General features: G+C 45.3%; 1 protein-coding gene across 1 annotated transcript in view; it reads left to right on the forward strand.

The window, feature by feature from the left end:
* Positions 1-1,460: 1,460 nt before the first annotated feature.
* The window catches only part of SPHK1 (sphingosine kinase 1), a 33,977-nt gene continuing 18,208 nt past the window's right edge, over positions 1,461-17,229 (forward strand). Inside the window, exons 1-2 of the mRNA XM_081850781.1 lie at positions 1,461-1,639; positions 4,100-4,729. Of these exons, the coding sequence (XP_081706907.1) occupies positions 1,621-1,639; positions 4,100-4,729 (649 nt within the window). The 5' untranslated portion in view covers positions 1,461-1,620. The remainder of the gene's footprint in view (positions 1,640-4,099; positions 4,730-17,229) is intronic.

A 17,229-nucleotide genomic window follows, 5' to 3' on the forward strand; every position in this document is an offset into this window, starting at 1 on the left:
GTTTCCCCCATCCCTGGAATGCAGGACTGAAACCTAAGCTGGTTTCAAACCGTTTCTGGCATATAGGACAGAAAAGAAGTAATTCCCTTAGCTGCAACAACCATCACCATACCAACAACAACAATAATATCCATCCAACATATTAGTATGAAGTAAGACTAGACAGGGCAGACTGGAAAAAATATATAAAATGAGCAGAGTTTCCCTTCTTGCCCCGCCCCCCCGTCCCCGCCAAACAAATAGCTACAATCTCTTTAGAACTGGAGAGAAATCTGATACAAGATCCAATTTCAAGATGTAAAGTAAATCCTTTGAGTAAGAAAACACGTGCATTCAAGGGGTTTTATGAGAGTTTATAAATCCTGGTTTAAGACTCCTTAGAGATCAGCCTTATCCCTTCTTCAAAAAGCCAACATGTTGCACAATCTGTTCCAAGTGGCACATCTGATCAGATAGAGGAGCAGAAATTATGCATTGCTCATTCCTCCCTTCTACTGTTTTATTAAAACACAACCAATGGTAGAACTATTCCCACTGATTTTCTTCTTACTGTTCCTATAATCTTCTCTAAACTGCTTGTTTTTATTACATTCATTGAGTTCATTGTAGTACTGGATTAGCTATCATACAAATATATAATGTCAACATCATACTGTATAGCTATTGGGAAAGCAAATACAAGCACACCCAGTAAAAGGACCTATTAAGATTCTTCGCTGCTTAGTACAAGGAGTGTGGTGACCATGTTCTCAATGTGTGGGTGCAGGAAATTTAAAGTACTGGTAGCTTGCCTAACAGAAGAAGCAGATGGACCATGTTATTTATAATGTGGCAGATTTCACGTGCAAGATCAGTAGCACATTCACCCTCATTGAACCCTCCTTAATATGCGAACTGAGATATTTCAGAGGCTCCATAGAATCTTCATATACTGTGCAAAGTGAAAAGGATAGCCCTGTTTGGACAATGTGCCCCTTATGGACAATGAAAAGGCTTCTTACTACTCTACCATGGATTTTAATAACCAATCAAAGAAACACAACCAAGTAAGTGCAGGTGAAGGGGAGCAGATAGCTAAAATACAGGCAACTCAGTTAGCATTTGAAAAGTTCAGTTATCTTTCCAGAGCTAAGAGATGCAAACAACATGTTTACAATTTCATTTGGTGGGTGTGGTCTAGGGGGTGATCCTGCTCTTCCCCTTCTAACAGCAGCCTCATATGCAGAAATTCAACAGGTAAAGCTTTTCTTAGCATGCAGCTAAATAGTGGGGAAAGTACCTATCTACCATCAAAGTAATCAAGAATCCAGTTTTATTGTAGCATACAAATTTTCATGCACTAGAGTCCACTTCAGCAGCAAAAAGTTTTGGATACTCCACAATTATTGGGGTCCCATTTGGGATTAAAAAAAAATAAAATTCCAAAAGTTTGTCTTTAAAAAATATGTTCATCTTTAAGACTCTTCCTTCTTTTTGCTGCAAAGACTAACATGGCTACCTGATCAGAGGCCAGACAACTGAAGCCATGGCACAAGGCAGAAAAGGAGAAACCAAGAGGAACAATCGATTGCAGAGAAAGCCAGAACTGGAGAGCAAGTCAGGGCTAGAGGAGAAAGCAAGATGCATAGTCAAATAACAGGTCAGACCCCGAAAACAAAACTGAGAAGCAGGGCAGAACTAGTGAAGACCAGAGAACAAACCAAGTCTAGAGGGGCACACCAATTCTAATGATCACAACACTGGTGTGTAAGCAGTTGTGTAAGCAGGGGAGTGGGAATGCACTGCCAATCCTCCCAGCATGTCATCTTTATTTTTGCTTTCTTAAACCTATGCTCAAAGGTTTTACCAGCTTCGTTTCCCCACCCAAGTGCCTCCTGTTTAGGAAAAAATATTTTTGGTATGATTTATGCATTTCTAAAAGCTGTAATTGTTGTCATCCCCCACCTAGCCATCCCAAAATTGAATTTACTTAAAATATTTGATTTGGTGGACTTTTTGTCTTCCTTTTCCAAATTAGGCACCATGAGTAGAGGAGACTCCCTGCTGCAAACTGCAGTGTGGTGGTTCACCACACGGGGGAGCTGCATGCATCTCCTGTGGCTCCTGACACTATCCCTCTAGTCTAGTTAGTTGCCATAAAAAAATATATCAGGAGCTGCTTGTCACACTACAAAATTATAACACAGAAACATATATTATAAGTAGGTATTTATAAAATCAGTTCTGCCCAAACTTTTGGCCCTCAAGGGGCTCCCCAAGGCACCTGACAACATCAGTTTCTGAATAAACGTGGCTAATAAAGCTCCATGGTTGGTTACAACTCTAGGCATGTTTGCTAAGGACTGAGTCCCATTAATCTCAGTGGGTCTAACTTCCTTTTTCTGAGTGTTATCATTGCCTGCCACTTTTTACAAACTGGCCCTATTCTGCAGGGCTGGCTAGGCCAGTGCCACACTGTGCTCCCCCAACAGTGACGTCAATGCTGCTTTCTGGGATAGAGTGGAGCTGCGAGTTCCAATCCTGTTGGTGCTCCTGCACAGCCCTGACCTCACTTCCACTCTGCTCTATCCTGTCCTGGTAATTTGCAGTAATGTCGCTGTTGGGAGGCCTGCTGTCTGGCACTGCCACATCACTGCCTTCACAGGTGTTCTTTGGACACGTATCTCTCAGCCATACCTGGCCATGTTGCAAGGATAGGTAAGGACATAATGTTATAGGTTGTGCTTGGCACAAGGTGGGAAAGGAATCTGGAGCCAAACCCAGTGAAGCATTAGGTTGCTCTTTCCGCCCCATGGCTGATTCTGCGCAAAGGTTTCACCTCTTCCATGGCTGTGCCGCTGCCATGCCAACAGAGGCCAGGCCATCAGAGGGTGGGAGATTTTGCAGGTAGTGGGGCCTCTGTGGGAGCCCCCACATTGCTCAAAGGGCCTCAGGGCCATTCAGCTCAGTGGGACTTGCCTCCCATTTTAACTGTGCAAGGGATCAAGCAGGGAGAGCCCCCCCCCTTGCCCTTAAACAGCTTCCAGGCAGGCAGAAATCCAGCACTGAAACTTCAGGTCTGCAAATAATAACACCCTGAAGATCCCAGGCCCAGGGGAGATTAGAATGGCCCTGGCCCCAGCCTGGTGGAAGGCTCTCTCACAAGAGACTGGGGCCCTGCGGGATTTGACATCTTTCTGCAGGGCCTGCAAGATGGGGCTGTTCTGCCAGGCTTTGGTCGGGGTTCAGTCTGATTCTTTTCTTTCTGTATAAGAACAAGCATTATAGAAGCATTAAATAGGTAACAGTTGGCCCTGGAGAATATTAACCACTCTCAGTTTTATCGGTGGACTGCCATCTGTCCAGATTTTAATTTGCTCTGAACTAATTTTAAGATGTATTTTAATTAATTGATTGCCTGTTTTTACGTTCTTTGTATACTGTGTTAGTTTTATGATGTTAGCTGCCCTGAGCCTGGCTCTGGTAGGGGAGAGCGGGGTACAAATAAAAATCTATTATTATTTTCTCAACACTGCATCTCCATGCCAGGGAAATACTCCACCTGGAAGTTAAAGACACAACAGCCCATCCAGAAAAAAAGGAGACCAGCCCTATTCACCCAAGTGTTTGTAGGACATGAGCACTACCTCTCACGTGGCCGAGTAAGAAACGCTGGTGCTTGTTACAGTGGGCAGAGCTTTCTTATGGGGCAAAGTCGGTGCCTGTCAATGGAGGCACCGCTTAAGAAATGAAAAGCACAGGTGGAAGCAATCCCCATTGCTTGACCGTGGAGTTTGGCCCTTGGATTCCTGTTCCAATCATTTTATTTCCTTTGGAGGACCCGCCCCGCGCCCCTACATAGGGCTTGTTCTTAACCCGTAGGAGGCGTAGGACTTGGGTGTCCCGGGACAAAAGAGAAGGGGTGGGGCTTGTTACTGATTAATTCCCACGGGGCTGAGTTTTGAGCAAGCACGTGCTTAGGCCGGTTCCTTGAGGTTCCCGAGCCGCAGCTCGGATGGGCAACTTCTTGGGGGGGGGGTGTCCTCGCTTAGCAACTTTTTTTGATTATTGCGCGTTTGGAGCTTTTATGAATGAACTTGAAGTTGGTGTCGTTCCGCAGAGTCGCCGCCGGGCGGCAGCAGAGAGCAGCGCGCCCGAGCGCCCGTGTGGAAGCCAGCCCTCCGCCGCTCATTGATAAGCCAGGCAGCGAAGGGTTGCAACGCCCGGGCTCCCGGAGCAGCAGCAGCGCCCTCCGCACGCGCCGGGTCGTCCGCTCTCCATGAGGCTGCGGCGATGGAGCGAGGCTTGTCGGACTCCAGGGAGACCTTGCGCAGCAGCAGCGGCAGCGGGCCTTCCCGCGAAGTTGTGCTCTCGGGGATCTTCTCGCTGGCCCCGGCGGCGGCGCCCAAGTCGAGCTGCGCCCTGAGCCTCACCAGCAGCGCCGAGCTGCTGCTCCGCCGGCTGGACACGTCCGAGCCCAGCGGCTCCATCACGTCGCTCAGCCTCTCGGACTGCATCGGCTGCTACGCTTTCCAGAGGAAAGGCGCTCCGGAGCCGGCGGCCGCCTACTTCACCGTCTTCTGCTACCCCTTCAAGAAGGGCTGGTGGGTGTCCGGGGAGTCCCGCCACAGGGTGGCCAAGACTTTCCGCGTCTTGGAGTCCCAGGAAGCCGAAGAGAACCGGAGCATCGCCGAGACCTGGGCTCGGAAGATCATGGAGCTGTCCACGCCGTCCACCCTCAGCCTACAAGGTGAGCGAGTGCCCCGCCCGGAAAGTAGAGGCGTCTCTATCGCGGGACGGAGGGGGGGGGGACCGAGCTGGCAAGCGCGGGCTCCAGTTTCACCTGCGCTCCAGGAGGTGTATGTTTACTCGGAAGCAAGCCCCACTTCGACCTTTGTGGTTCGATCCCACCCAGGCAAGGCTGTGGGCAGGATTCCTGCATTGTAGGGGGGTTGGATTAGACGACCCTTGTACTCCCTTGCTCTATGACCCCGAGGAGGAACCCCTCCCCCGCCTGGTCCTCAGTTTTCAGTCTGGTGAAATGGGCATAGCAGCGGCTTGCCTTTTCCCTATGTTGTAAATCGCTTTCCAGATTTATCAGTTGACTATAAAATGGTTAAAAATAAAAACCCCAAACTCTCCTTTACCTTTACTATGTGAGCCACAAATGCCTGAAACAGGCATAGTTCCCTCTGAGAGGGGCATTTTATTTTTGTGAAGCTCCTACTCAGAAAGTAATTACTTGCAGGAAAGTGTTTATTTGTAGGAATTAACTAGTGCAGTTGCTATTCCGGTTGTCTTGTGTAACAATTGCTCCTATGTGCATTTAGTGGTGAGTGGGTGCACATGCACTTTGGGAAACAATCACCAATTTATGCCAGCATATTGTACTTACATCAAAATGAACACAGGTCTCCAAGTCAGTTTGCGAGAGTAGACTTACACATTGTAGATTCATTCCTGTGCATAACTTAAATGCCTTTCATACAGGAAATTTGTAACATGCGAAGCGTGGGCTGTGTAGCATGGCTTTTTACTTGCTTACTCAGAAGCAAAAAGCTCATGGAATTAAATGGGACTCGAGCTGCAAACCTTAACACAATTACTGGGGAGTAAACCATTGAATTTAGTGGGGCTTATTTCTGTAAACCTGTCTAGGATTCCATGTCTACTCGGGTACATTGCTAGGTGCATGAGCGCCGGCCTATCACTCAAATCTGTATTAAGTTTGCATATGTTAATTTATGTGTATAGATGCCTCCGAGACATAATGACGGTGGTGCTTGACTAGTTCTCACCAGCACTGCACTTCGCAGTTGAACTTAGCATAGGGTTACACCAGGGAAGAAGAACCTGTGGTCCTCCTTATGTTGCTGAACTACAACTCCCATCATCCTGACCATTGACCATGCTGGCTGATGGGGGTTGGAGTCTGGCAGCGTCTGGAGGGCAACAGGTTAGCCATTCCTATGTTAGAGTTAGATGGGTTAGAAATAAATGCAAATGAATGTTGGTCTCATTGTAAGGCTCTTTAAAATTCTCTCACACACAAATGCTCAGAGGACATACACAGCTTCCTCCTCCAGCTTGTCTGAGCAGATCAGCTGAGGAGGGAGTTATTGTGGCTCCACACTCACTGATTGATTGATCAATCAATCAATCAATCCGATGGGTATGAGAGGGTGATTTGCATCCCCATTAGCAGGTTGAGCTCAGTAGAGCAGAGGGGATTACCTTCCAGGGGTGTGTCTACTAAATAATAATTTTTAAAGTAAAAAACTGGCCGCCACCACCAAAATTAGTAGGATCTTGTGGGCCAGAAATATTTGCTTGTTGGGTCTGTGTGATCAAACCCCTGAAATGGGGGTTAGTCACCCCTGCTTTAGAAGCTTAACTCTCTAACCTGCAAACCACAGAGGCTTTACCTCTGCCATAGTCCTGCTGAACTGACCTGACCACCAGAGGTAGCACAAAAGGGGATAGGAGTGAGGAGCACTCTGACCAGTAGCTTGCCCCCTTCACCATTGCTGGGTCCTTGCAGCTACTTGATTATAATTTAATCATCAACTGCAAATTGAAATAGCACTGATTAAAATTACAATTATCTGAAAGTTCATTCCATTAAAAACAAGTTCAGGTAACTCACAACTTACACCAATTTAACTTGTGCTCATTCAGCTTTATGCACTTGGCAAAAAGTATAAATAAATAAAAGGGGGGGGTTTGACTATATGCGATTTTGGCTTTATGCACGATCTGCAGAACATAACTCCCACATAAGTGGAAAGTTGTCTATACACTATTATTGCTCTTTCAGAAAACAAACTTGTGGAGCAAAGCTCAGTTCCTCCAGCCTTTCTCACAAGAATTTTTCTGATATAGCCACTGTGGAAGTAGTCTAGTATTGCTCTGAAACAAATTGTGTATGGACTGCAGTTGCAGAAGGTGATAACAAAAAGGAAATTTTCTTGTGCTTTTTAAAGAACATAAGTGAATTGCTGGATCAGCCTTAAGCCTATCTGTCTGGTCTCTGGTTCCCAAGAGCAGCCAGGTACATTTTTGAAGTTTCAGCATCTTCCATGGCATTTCCTATTTCTTCTTGCACAATATTTGCACCTGTGTTCCAAATCTAGTTGCACAGATCATTATGGAAAACCAACTGGTTATGTCACCCTGATATTTTTTTATCAGCAAAGTTGTCACCTCAGCAAAGTTTATCAGCAAAGTTGTCAACTTAAATTCTCCATATAGCAAAAATTGTGATAAAAGATGTTCAGCTTTGTTTCCAGGCCTCATGAGGGAAAGGCAGTTGCATGTAGAACCCAAATTAAAGCCCCGTATTTCAAAAGCAAAGTCACATAAGAATATTTACCTTCCTGCTAGAAGATACAGAACCTTACAGAAACATGTTGAAAGAGCTGGTGTCAAACACTTCACAGCGTGGGAAAGGAGATGGAAATCTCCTAGCTCATCTTGCTAAATATTTGGTGAAAACCACAAGGCCAAGTGTGCTGCTGAGTCTCTGTGAAAATGAATGAACTGTGGATGAAAGCTGGAGGACTAAGTCTTTATCAGAGAGAGGAAAGGGACATATGTGCTATGCATCTTAGCAGAAGTGTCCCTGGTACCACTGAGCAAATACAGTAGCTAGATGGTCTGCAGCACAGGACTGTGTGCTGCAATCAATGTTTCAGAGAGGCATGTTTCTCAACAGTCAACACTAAACTCCCAAATCCTCGTAGTTTCTGCCTGTGCAATAGGTTGTGCTGACTCCCGGCTGCAAACCAGTTTGACAAGGCAAGCCTGAGTATCCCGTGTGCATGTTAACAAGGTGATGGGTGCCTCTCCCAAAGTTGTTGTGCCACGTTCTCAAGTGACAATTCATTTCCACGCACACCCTAAGTAATTATTTTTTAAAATCCATGTGAACACCAAGAGCTGGTTGTGGCTAGATACAGGAATGTTCAGTTGTGTGCAAAACAACTTCATATTGGTTTATTTAAGAGCTTCATATTGGGTCTCTGCAAGGGTCAGAGGTTTTGCAGGTTTTTATATTGTTTTGGAAACCTCCTTGACCAGGGGAAGCAGGGGGATAAGACTATGGTGCCCCATGGGAAGCCAGGCTCTCTTGAGAACTATAGTTACCATTTCATCCCTAGGTTACTCACACTGATTTGCTCTTTGCTATTTTTCTGCATCGTTGTCCAGCCTGTTGAATAATAAAAGTGGAACTTGTTTGGTGATCTGAGTCATCTCAAAAGCCGGTTGAAACATACTTTCCCAGAAATCAGTTGAATTTATTTCCCAAGACCATTATTGCTCTTAAGGTTGTAACAATGGCTATTTTTTGTTGTTGTCAGCTGTCTTGGCAAATCCATTTCTTGTAGTATATTCATTACATCTCGCACTACATTCAGTACAATAAAGGAGCTAGTATTAGTCTAATGCTAGCTCCTTTATTTCCCCCTTTGAAAACTCCGGCTTAGAAAAAAGAACTGGAATGCTGCACATCACAAAGTTGGCCAAAGTTAGCCAGGAGGCAGTTAAAAGCACAGAGCTACCCTGGGCTATTTCCCTGACTACAACAACTCCATAAACATGTCATTGCTGCTATTCAGTTATGAGACTATTCCAGGGATTGCCAACTTCTCCACAGCTTGACCAGACCTCACCATGTGTCAGTACTTGAATGATGGTGTGGGGCAGGAAAGAGAGAAGCATTCTTGGAGCAATCCACAAGACCAGTCCCAGAACTCCTTCCCAATCAAGCCTCCCAGTAGCTGTCTAAAACCAGTATTTTTGGGGTGGAGGGCACCACAGAAGGTAAATAAATGCCTGTGCCTTACCTGCCTCTTCCCCCAATAAAGTGAACAGGCTTAGTCAGTTCTGGCAAGGTGTGGGCTAGGCCCATGTAAAACTGCGCTCTGATGCCCACATACAGTGGTACCTCAGGTTAAGTACTTAATTCGTTCCGGAGGTCCATACTTAACCTGAAACTGTTCATAACCTGAAGCACCACTTTAGCTAATGGGGCCTCCGGCTGCTGCCGCACTGCCGGGGCACAATTTCTGTTCGCATCCTGAAGCAAAGTTCTTAACCTGAAGCACTATTTCTGGGTTAACGGAGTCTGTAACCTGAAGCGTATGTAACCCGAGGTCCCACTGTACAAGCCTCCCATCCCCCGCCTTAACTAAAACTGCTCTATCCATAGCCCCCGCCCCATGAGCCAGGCTGGAGACCTGATACCAGAGTAAAACAGACTCGAGTTTATCTTGCAGGCTCTATACAGCACTGGATCGTTTAGGGGCTATGTGTGGCCGCAGTCAGGATGGAAGATGGGTGTATCTCGGAATGCTGGTTCTATTGGCGTTTCTGACAGTTTCTCAGTGAACTTCCTTCCTGAGCGAGGCTTTGAACCAATGTCTCACCAGTCCTTGTCCAATACCCTAACCAGCCTAAGCCACGTTAGTTCTCAAATGATCCCTTCCAGTGTGGTGCCTTCTAAAATCTTTATCTCAGTTGGATTATCTCTGTCTTGGATTTTTGTTGGTTTTCTGTACCTGATGTTGTTTTAAACTGCTTTTAATCTCTCTCTCTCTCTCTCTCTCTCTCTCTCACTCACACACACACACACACACACACACACACGCTCAGAGAGAGAGAGAGAGATTTTGTATATGCAGTTCTTTTAACTATTTTAACATACACCACTATTTTTGTATGTTGCATTCTAAGTTGCTTCTGCATACCTCATGGGAAGCGGTTCACAAATGAAAATATTAACCTCCATAATAGTAACAATAATAATGATAATCTCATAGCCAGAACCCACATGATCAGAGGTTGGGTCCAGGTCTATGAGGTTGGGTCGTTTGACCATCTTCCTAGCTTTATGGAATCTGCTCCTGTAAAAAGCAGCTGCCATTTGGCCTGGGTAACATTTAGCAAGCCCCTTGTTGGCTGTTTCAGAAGAATATAAATGGACTCTTTGTCTGGAGGCAGGAGAGTGCTCTGATAAGATAATCATTCTGTGTAACGTGACTCACAAGCAGGAACATATAATCTTCTGATCAGCCACCGTTCTGCAAAAAATCACATGGATTGTGTGGACCAGCTCAGTCTTTTTCTTAGGCCTGCACCTGCAAAGGTGGGAAAAATTACACGGCTTATTTAAGAAAACACCTGTTTCACAATTAGTAAGGGAGCACTACTTTAGTAAACTGAAAGGTTTTAATCCTGATTGACTAACACATTGCAGATCTAGTGGAGACCAGACCCCTGCACTGCAAGCCCAATATACTACCCTGTGTGTATGTGTGCACATAAAGCCATACATACTTTTTTAAAAAAGGTCTAATTGTAGGAAATGTTGACTGTCCCCTCTCTTGAAGCCAAATTAATTCAGTGCCTTTTGAATGCTCAGGATCAAGTTTTTCACTCTAGTTAAATCCTGCGTTGAATATGTTAGTCAGAGATAAATATGTTAGCCAGAGCTCCTATTCATCGGCACAACTAGTCATCCATGGATCTCCCATGTGACATCAGTGCATGTTGCAGAGCTGGCCCGGAGGAATTCGGAAACCACGTGACCGCTTTGAGCAGCACGTCTGGCTGGGTCTTCCATGTGGTGACTCAGCACCCCCCCCCCATCATTAGCGCTAAATGCACAGGAGGTGGGAGCAGCAACTCAGTTGGCCTTGGAGAGTGAAAAGGATTCCTGCTATACAATTTCTGTTCTCCCTCTGCGTCCTAGGCAGGAGGGAAAGTAGAGCAATTATACCACACAGCTCCTCTCTCTGTGAGAGATCTCCTGGTGGGGGATGCTAAGAGAGAGTGACACGGGGAGCGATGGCAGCTGACTCTGTGGCCAGAATGTTGCTTTGTAATCCAGTTCGTGAACTGACAGATGAGGAGAAGTGGCGGGGAGAGATAGCCAGAAGACGCTTCTTCTTGGTTTGGTCATTTTGCCTAGAGAGAAATGGAGACTTGGCCTATAAGGAGCTTCCGCCCCAACCCCCCGCTGTTTAGCAGCTTGTCTATCTAAGGCCTCCAGAAACCTTCCTGTCCCAGGCAGATTTAACCTTATCTGTAGTAGCATATGTTCTCCCCTGCCCCACCTGTTCCTCCAAAAGTGATTTGCACTTTCTCTTCTGTCCCAACCTCTCTGCGTTTTGGTCTGAAACCCTTCTGGGTGCTTCTCAAAAACAGGCGAGTGGCTAGTGCCAGAATTAACCAGGCCAACAATTCCCATAGGTTTGCATTTGTGTAAATGGAATTGGTGTGGAGAGAGTCATCTAAGTGCAGGCAGAGTGTCCCCACTCCCTACTTTAGACATAGCCAGGATTTTAAAAAGATTAATGGACAGGATACAAGGCAAGGCTCAGGCAGCACTCTGGGGGACAGAGAGCTCTGGTGTTGCTACAAGATGCTGCTTTATCCAGGTTGCCCTGGATCTGTTGCAGTAGAGTTCTCTGAGTCAGAGGATGGCAGTGCCACTTCCTTTTTGGGGTGGGGGTTGAGACCAGCCCTGCAGGTTCATCCGATAGCAGGGTGGATCTGGGCCCCCTTCCTGCTTCCTGGTCAGATTTTTCACTTGCATCACCCAACGAAGAGGAATCTGACTCCTGGTCCCTGATAGTGCCTTACAGATCATAGCTCCTGAAAAGTGCAGACACGTTGCATCTTACCTTCTTGCACCCTTCATTATTACTGCATCCGCCGCCCCCACCCTTATTGAAAAACTCTACCAACCTTCTTGTGAAAACTTTGGAACAGAAGTGTTCCATCATGTGTCTTCCTGGCCCTGGGCCCAGCTCTCTAATCTTCCAAGATGTTCTTAAAATTGCTTCGAAGCAAAGAACAAAAGATGAAGCTTCGAAGCAAAAGATGAAGCTTCGAAGCAAAGAACAAAAGATTCTGTAGGGCAGCCCTACAGAAGTTGGTGTTACTGGCAAGCTGGGCAGTGGCGACAGGGGAAGGCAGGCCACCCTAACCTCAGAGCACAAAGAACACGTCAACGCATACCCTTTCTGTTCATCGTAGATCAGATGGTGCAAGGTTATTTAGCACGACGAGAACACAGATTTGTATACTTGTAGATGTGTGGCAGCCATGGCAGCCAGCCTATAGTAGCTTGACGGAATGCAGTGCCATCATTCAAAGAAATTTGCATGGGGCCAAAGCCACCGACCGGAACTCTTCATGGTGTCCTCACAGGTCACTTCTAGTTTATTCCTAGACCTGGCCAAAGGTAGAATGGGTGACAAACAGGTCATGGTTATTTCCTGCAAGCCTTGAAGTACATATGTCTCAGCTTATAGGCTTGCTTTTATGAGTTGTACCACATGATTGTGCCAAATGCATTTTAATTCAAACTGGGTAGCTTGCAAAGGCACTTGTTTGTTTACACTTTAATTCTATGTTCTCTTCTTTCAGAGCTATATCCAATATGGCTTTGGCTTACTGCATATATCTTTGAACTGCTAATTTAAGATTCAGTGAGATGTGCCAGTTACTGTATTAATTTATGCTTGGTTGCAGTGATTAAAAATAAAATAAAAAGGCTAACATTACTGCCTCTGAAGAGGCACTGTCAGCACCCACTTGGCCTTGTGCTGGGGTGTGTGTTGTGTAAAACTGATTCCCGAGGCTAAAAGGCAAGTGTTCACTTCTTTAAAGGAGCCCTCCTCCCAGTTCCAGCCAAATATTGCCATTGGTAAGAATCTTCTTTTACTGAATTTCAAATACTTTTCTCTTTATTGTCTTCCTGATGAACCCCTCCCAATTTATTTAGCAATGTCCCCCAGAACCTGATGCTTTCATTCAAATGTGGACCAGGTTTAGCTGGTCCCTTAGGTTAAAAAATACACAAAACCCCCAAGTCATCAGGTGATACCTTAATTAGGACCAACTAAAATGTCACAAAGTAGCGAGCAAGTTTTCCAGTTCTTAAATTTGTATGTTAACCAGCACAGCATCTAGCAGCTGTAAAAGAGTACTGTAGGTATTATGCCGGCTTGATTATTATTATTTATTAATTTTTTATCTCACCCTTCATCCGAGGAACACAGGGTGGTTCACAATATGAAAACACAAAAATGCATAACATAGAAAAACAAACAAAAACAATACTCCCCCAAGAGTTTAAAAGGCCATAGATTGTTTAATTAGCCAAAGGCCTGGGAGATGAGGAACAGTTTTTCCTGGCAAAACAGACATGAGGAACAGTTGAAGGAGTTGGGAGACTGAGAGGGGATATAATAGCCACCTTCAAATATCTAAAGGGCTGTCACATGAAGGATGGAGCAAGTTTGTTTTCTCCTTCTCTGGAGGTTAGGATCTGAACCAATGGATTCAAGTTACAAGAAAGGAGATTTCGACTAATCACTGGGAAGAACTTTCTGACAGTGACATCTGTTTGACAGTGGAGCAGATTCCCATGAGAAGTGGTGGACTCTCTCCTTCCTTGAAGGTTTTTTAGCAGAGGTTGAACGGCCATCAGTCATGGATGATCTAGTTGAGATTCCTGCATTGCAAGGGGTTGGACTGTATGGCCCCTGGGGTCTCTTCCAACTCTATGATTCTATGATCTGGTCTACAACCACCCGTTAAAGAACCTTGCCCAAGAAGGGCAGCTGGCCAGTAATTAGATTTTCTGAATCCAGGACGTGCTTCTAAAGGAGTGGTCTTATCACTCCCTCCTTCAAGCAGGCAGGGACCACCCCTTCTCGTAAAGAGGCATCAGTCACCTCCCTAGCCTAGCCAGCCATCTCTTCCTTGCTAGTTTTTATCAGCCAAGAGGGGCAAGGGTCCAGAACACAAGCGGACATTAGACTTTTCCTCTGTGATCATCAGGCAAACTACAGTGTAGAAACTGGTTAGATAGGAGTACTTTGGTTGAAGTCCAATGTCATGTCCGTTGGACTATGTCCAAAAATTCCTGTTTCACTGATTAGGGCATTAGGCCTTTCATCAACTACAACAGCCCCAATAAACTGTAAAACTAGAATTTGGGACCCAAATATTATCTGCTTGTAAGGCATGTGGGGAACTGCTTTGCAGTTTGTGTATTGTGGTGCACAACAGTGCTTGCATTTCTACTAAGCTACATGTGCTGGCTCACGTGAGCTAAAGGGAAGCTGTGCATGTGTGCTTATTGCACTCCAGGTATTTTGAGCAGGAAATGGTCTCTAGAAAACTAGGAAGTTAATGCCACTCTGCACATTAGTGCATAGCCAGTGGTGAGTTGGAAGATGGCACTGCCCTTCCCACCGTGTCATTGCTGCAGCTTACCTGGGTGGGCTGGGCAGGGCAGCATTGCGGTGAGGCTAGGGCTGTGCAGGTGCGCCAGGGGGAGGAAAGCATGTTAACTCTCGGCTTATGATTCCCAGTACCTTTCACACCGATAGGCAGAAGATCAGTAAGATATACAGTAAACAGAGTTTACTCAAGATCCATACCAAAGCACTTTGTGAATGATCAAAGTCCTTCACTTCCAGTGTGGGATTTTTTTTTAGCACCAATCTTGTTTAGGGGTGTTTTGTACGAATGAACATCCTTATAAGATTGCTTCCATGTTACAGATAGGGAATATGTAGAAAAGATGGAAAGAAAACAGTTCAGAATTATAAAGTAGCAAGGGTCTGAAGGAGTTTTTCACATAATGTTTCCCTTTCTCTCTCTCTCTCTCTCTCGTATGCATGTTATAATTCAGTGTGATGCCCTGTGCATAGACAAGTAGTATATATATCAGGAGTTTACACCTTTGGTGTGTTCAGAGAGATAAGAACAGTGTCATAGGATCGCTGCAAGCATACAGTTTCTTTCAAAAATAGAACCGAAGTTTATTCCATTATTCCATAATTAAAAACAGCACACTAGGCCCATGGGAAGTATCCCTTTAAAGACTGGCACCCAAGGCCATCAGACTAGTGCTATTTCAATAGCATAAGCAACATCTGTTGAATGAGCTTCCTAATGGTAATGCTACTACAAATAAGCACCAGTCTTGCTCTGTACAGAAGTGTCTTCAGGTATAGGTATCAGAATAACTTATGGACCGAGTGACCATGGATACAGCAGCTCCCACAAACACAGCATTGCTTTATCCACTTGCCTTGATTGAGTGAGTCACCGCTATTATTAAGCAGCCACAGTTGCTCGATTCATACTGTATATCGTCTCTAAGCATGCTTTCACATGGATAATTAAGACAGCTTGCATGTAGAAAGAGACGTTTTGAGTGAACTGGGGCAAAGCTTCAAGCGATACTAAGCGCATGCCCAGACAGGATCTTTCCATGCTCCTAGCAGTGCAGGGCTGCCTGGCTCTACCATTAGGTAGAGTATGGAGGCTGCCTCAGGTGGCAGATTCTAGGGGGCTGGGATCAAGCTGAGGTAGTGGAGGGCAGAGCTCTGTGTACACGCCACACTGTTTATCCCATGTCCCCTAAACTAGCCTGTTGGCCTCTGATGCAGTGGAAGACCACTCAGTCTGCCAGGCTTTTATACATGGAAAGGAGTTAGGGTGACATCCTATTCTTTGCCATAGGCAGCAAAATGTCTTGTGCTACCCCTGTAGAGTGGGGCTGTGGAACATAATGGTGAAGAAAGTGAAACACTGCAGAGAGAATACTTGGGTTGTTCCCTCTGATACTATTGTTCCGGAGATACTTGCCACGTAGACAGTATAGTCCAAGATCTGTACAGCCTATGGCTATTCTGCTATAAAAGCCACCATGACTTGCAATAATCACCAGCTTCCTCTTCTGGGGTAATGGGAAGGGTGAAATGTGAAAAGATGACACAGCAAGAATGCCGGCCTCTCACGAGTTGGCAAGTCTCTTGCATCACTCCATGCTGATTCACAGCTGTCTGGCCATAGCACAAACATCTGGCAAAAAAATTTGCAGTGTGGCTCATTTTCTAGATGGGGCTCTGTGGTTTTAAAAATATGCAAGCTTCACTTTCTGAATGTATCCAGACAATTGATTGGGCACCTGGGTGCCTGGATCCAAGTCTTCAGAGGATTCATAAAAACCTAAAGGCTTATTCCAAGGTTACAAAATGAATCCATGGCTCAGTGTGAAGCTGCTAGTTTTAGAAAATCCTATTTATTATAGATCATCAGTACATTGCTCTGTTTTATTTAGGGATGTTATAAATAAAAGTGCCAAGGCACTTTGGTTTTGGGGCTAGGTATGCTGTTTGGGTGCCTGGGTAAGGGGAATTGCTCAGCGATTTGGAACCAGGAGCTTGAAGATTCTGACCTGGTTCAGATGTTCATATTCTGGTCCTTTAAAACTTTCATTTGGGGAATTAGGAATGTGGTGCAGGCTCTTCCTGTCTCTCCTGCAAATGTCAACTCTCCTCTCCCGTCCGTGTTTTCTCTATCTTTAGTTTATCATGCTATCCAAATTGGATGAATCATGGTCAGTACTAATCAGGATTGCCTTCAACCTATGGTCTGGAAGGAATGTGCTAACCATAGTTTAAATAATGGTCAGAGGAAACCAGGAAAGGGAAGAGCAAATCAACAGGCAAGTGTGGAAGGAGGGTCCACCACGCGATACCAGTCCATGTTTTGGAATAATGGAACGTGACATTTGAAACAAGCCTGTCTCTAAGTTGTTGGTTGCTTGGTAGTTTGCCAGCTCATATCCAGTCTTCCTCTGAAGGGCCCACATCTTTGTATACTTCTTCTTTGTGGTACATCCCTTGCTCAATAATTGGCAGAAAACACTGAAGGGCATCAGCAGGCATTCTGTGGCACTGTCCCCACCATATTCACATGGCCCTTTTCTCCTAGAGTTGACGTGAGAGTGGAAAAAGAATTGGCATGCCTCTTAATCATTAATTTTTCTTCTATTGACTGTTGGAGGGTAGGTGGGGAAGGAATCATAGTCTGTGATGGATAATGTGTCAACAGAAGTCAATAAATATATTGGGAGACATAAATTGTGTGTGTGTGTTGCTCTTCTGAAATGGGGAGACAGGCCTATACTCATAGGGCTCATCCACACTTTTGCTTGACCTGTATTTTGATCATGTCTTGTGTACTAATTAATTCCCGCAGGTCTGAGAGCTTTTCTTGTTGTCCATGGCTGTGCTTTGTGAAACCTTGCCTGCTGAATTGAAGGTTCATTAAGTAAAATCTCTCTCTAGGTTTTCCATGCATCTGATAAGACCTGATTCAGCAGGTAAGGTCAGATTTCCACAAGGCACAGCTGTGGAACAATCGGAAGAACTTGGA

Source organism: Podarcis erhardii (assembly GCF_964252035.2).
Source record: "Podarcis erhardii genome assembly, chromosome: 2".
In the NCBI taxonomy this organism is placed as follows: domain Eukaryota; kingdom Metazoa; phylum Chordata; class Lepidosauria; order Squamata; family Lacertidae; genus Podarcis; species Podarcis erhardii.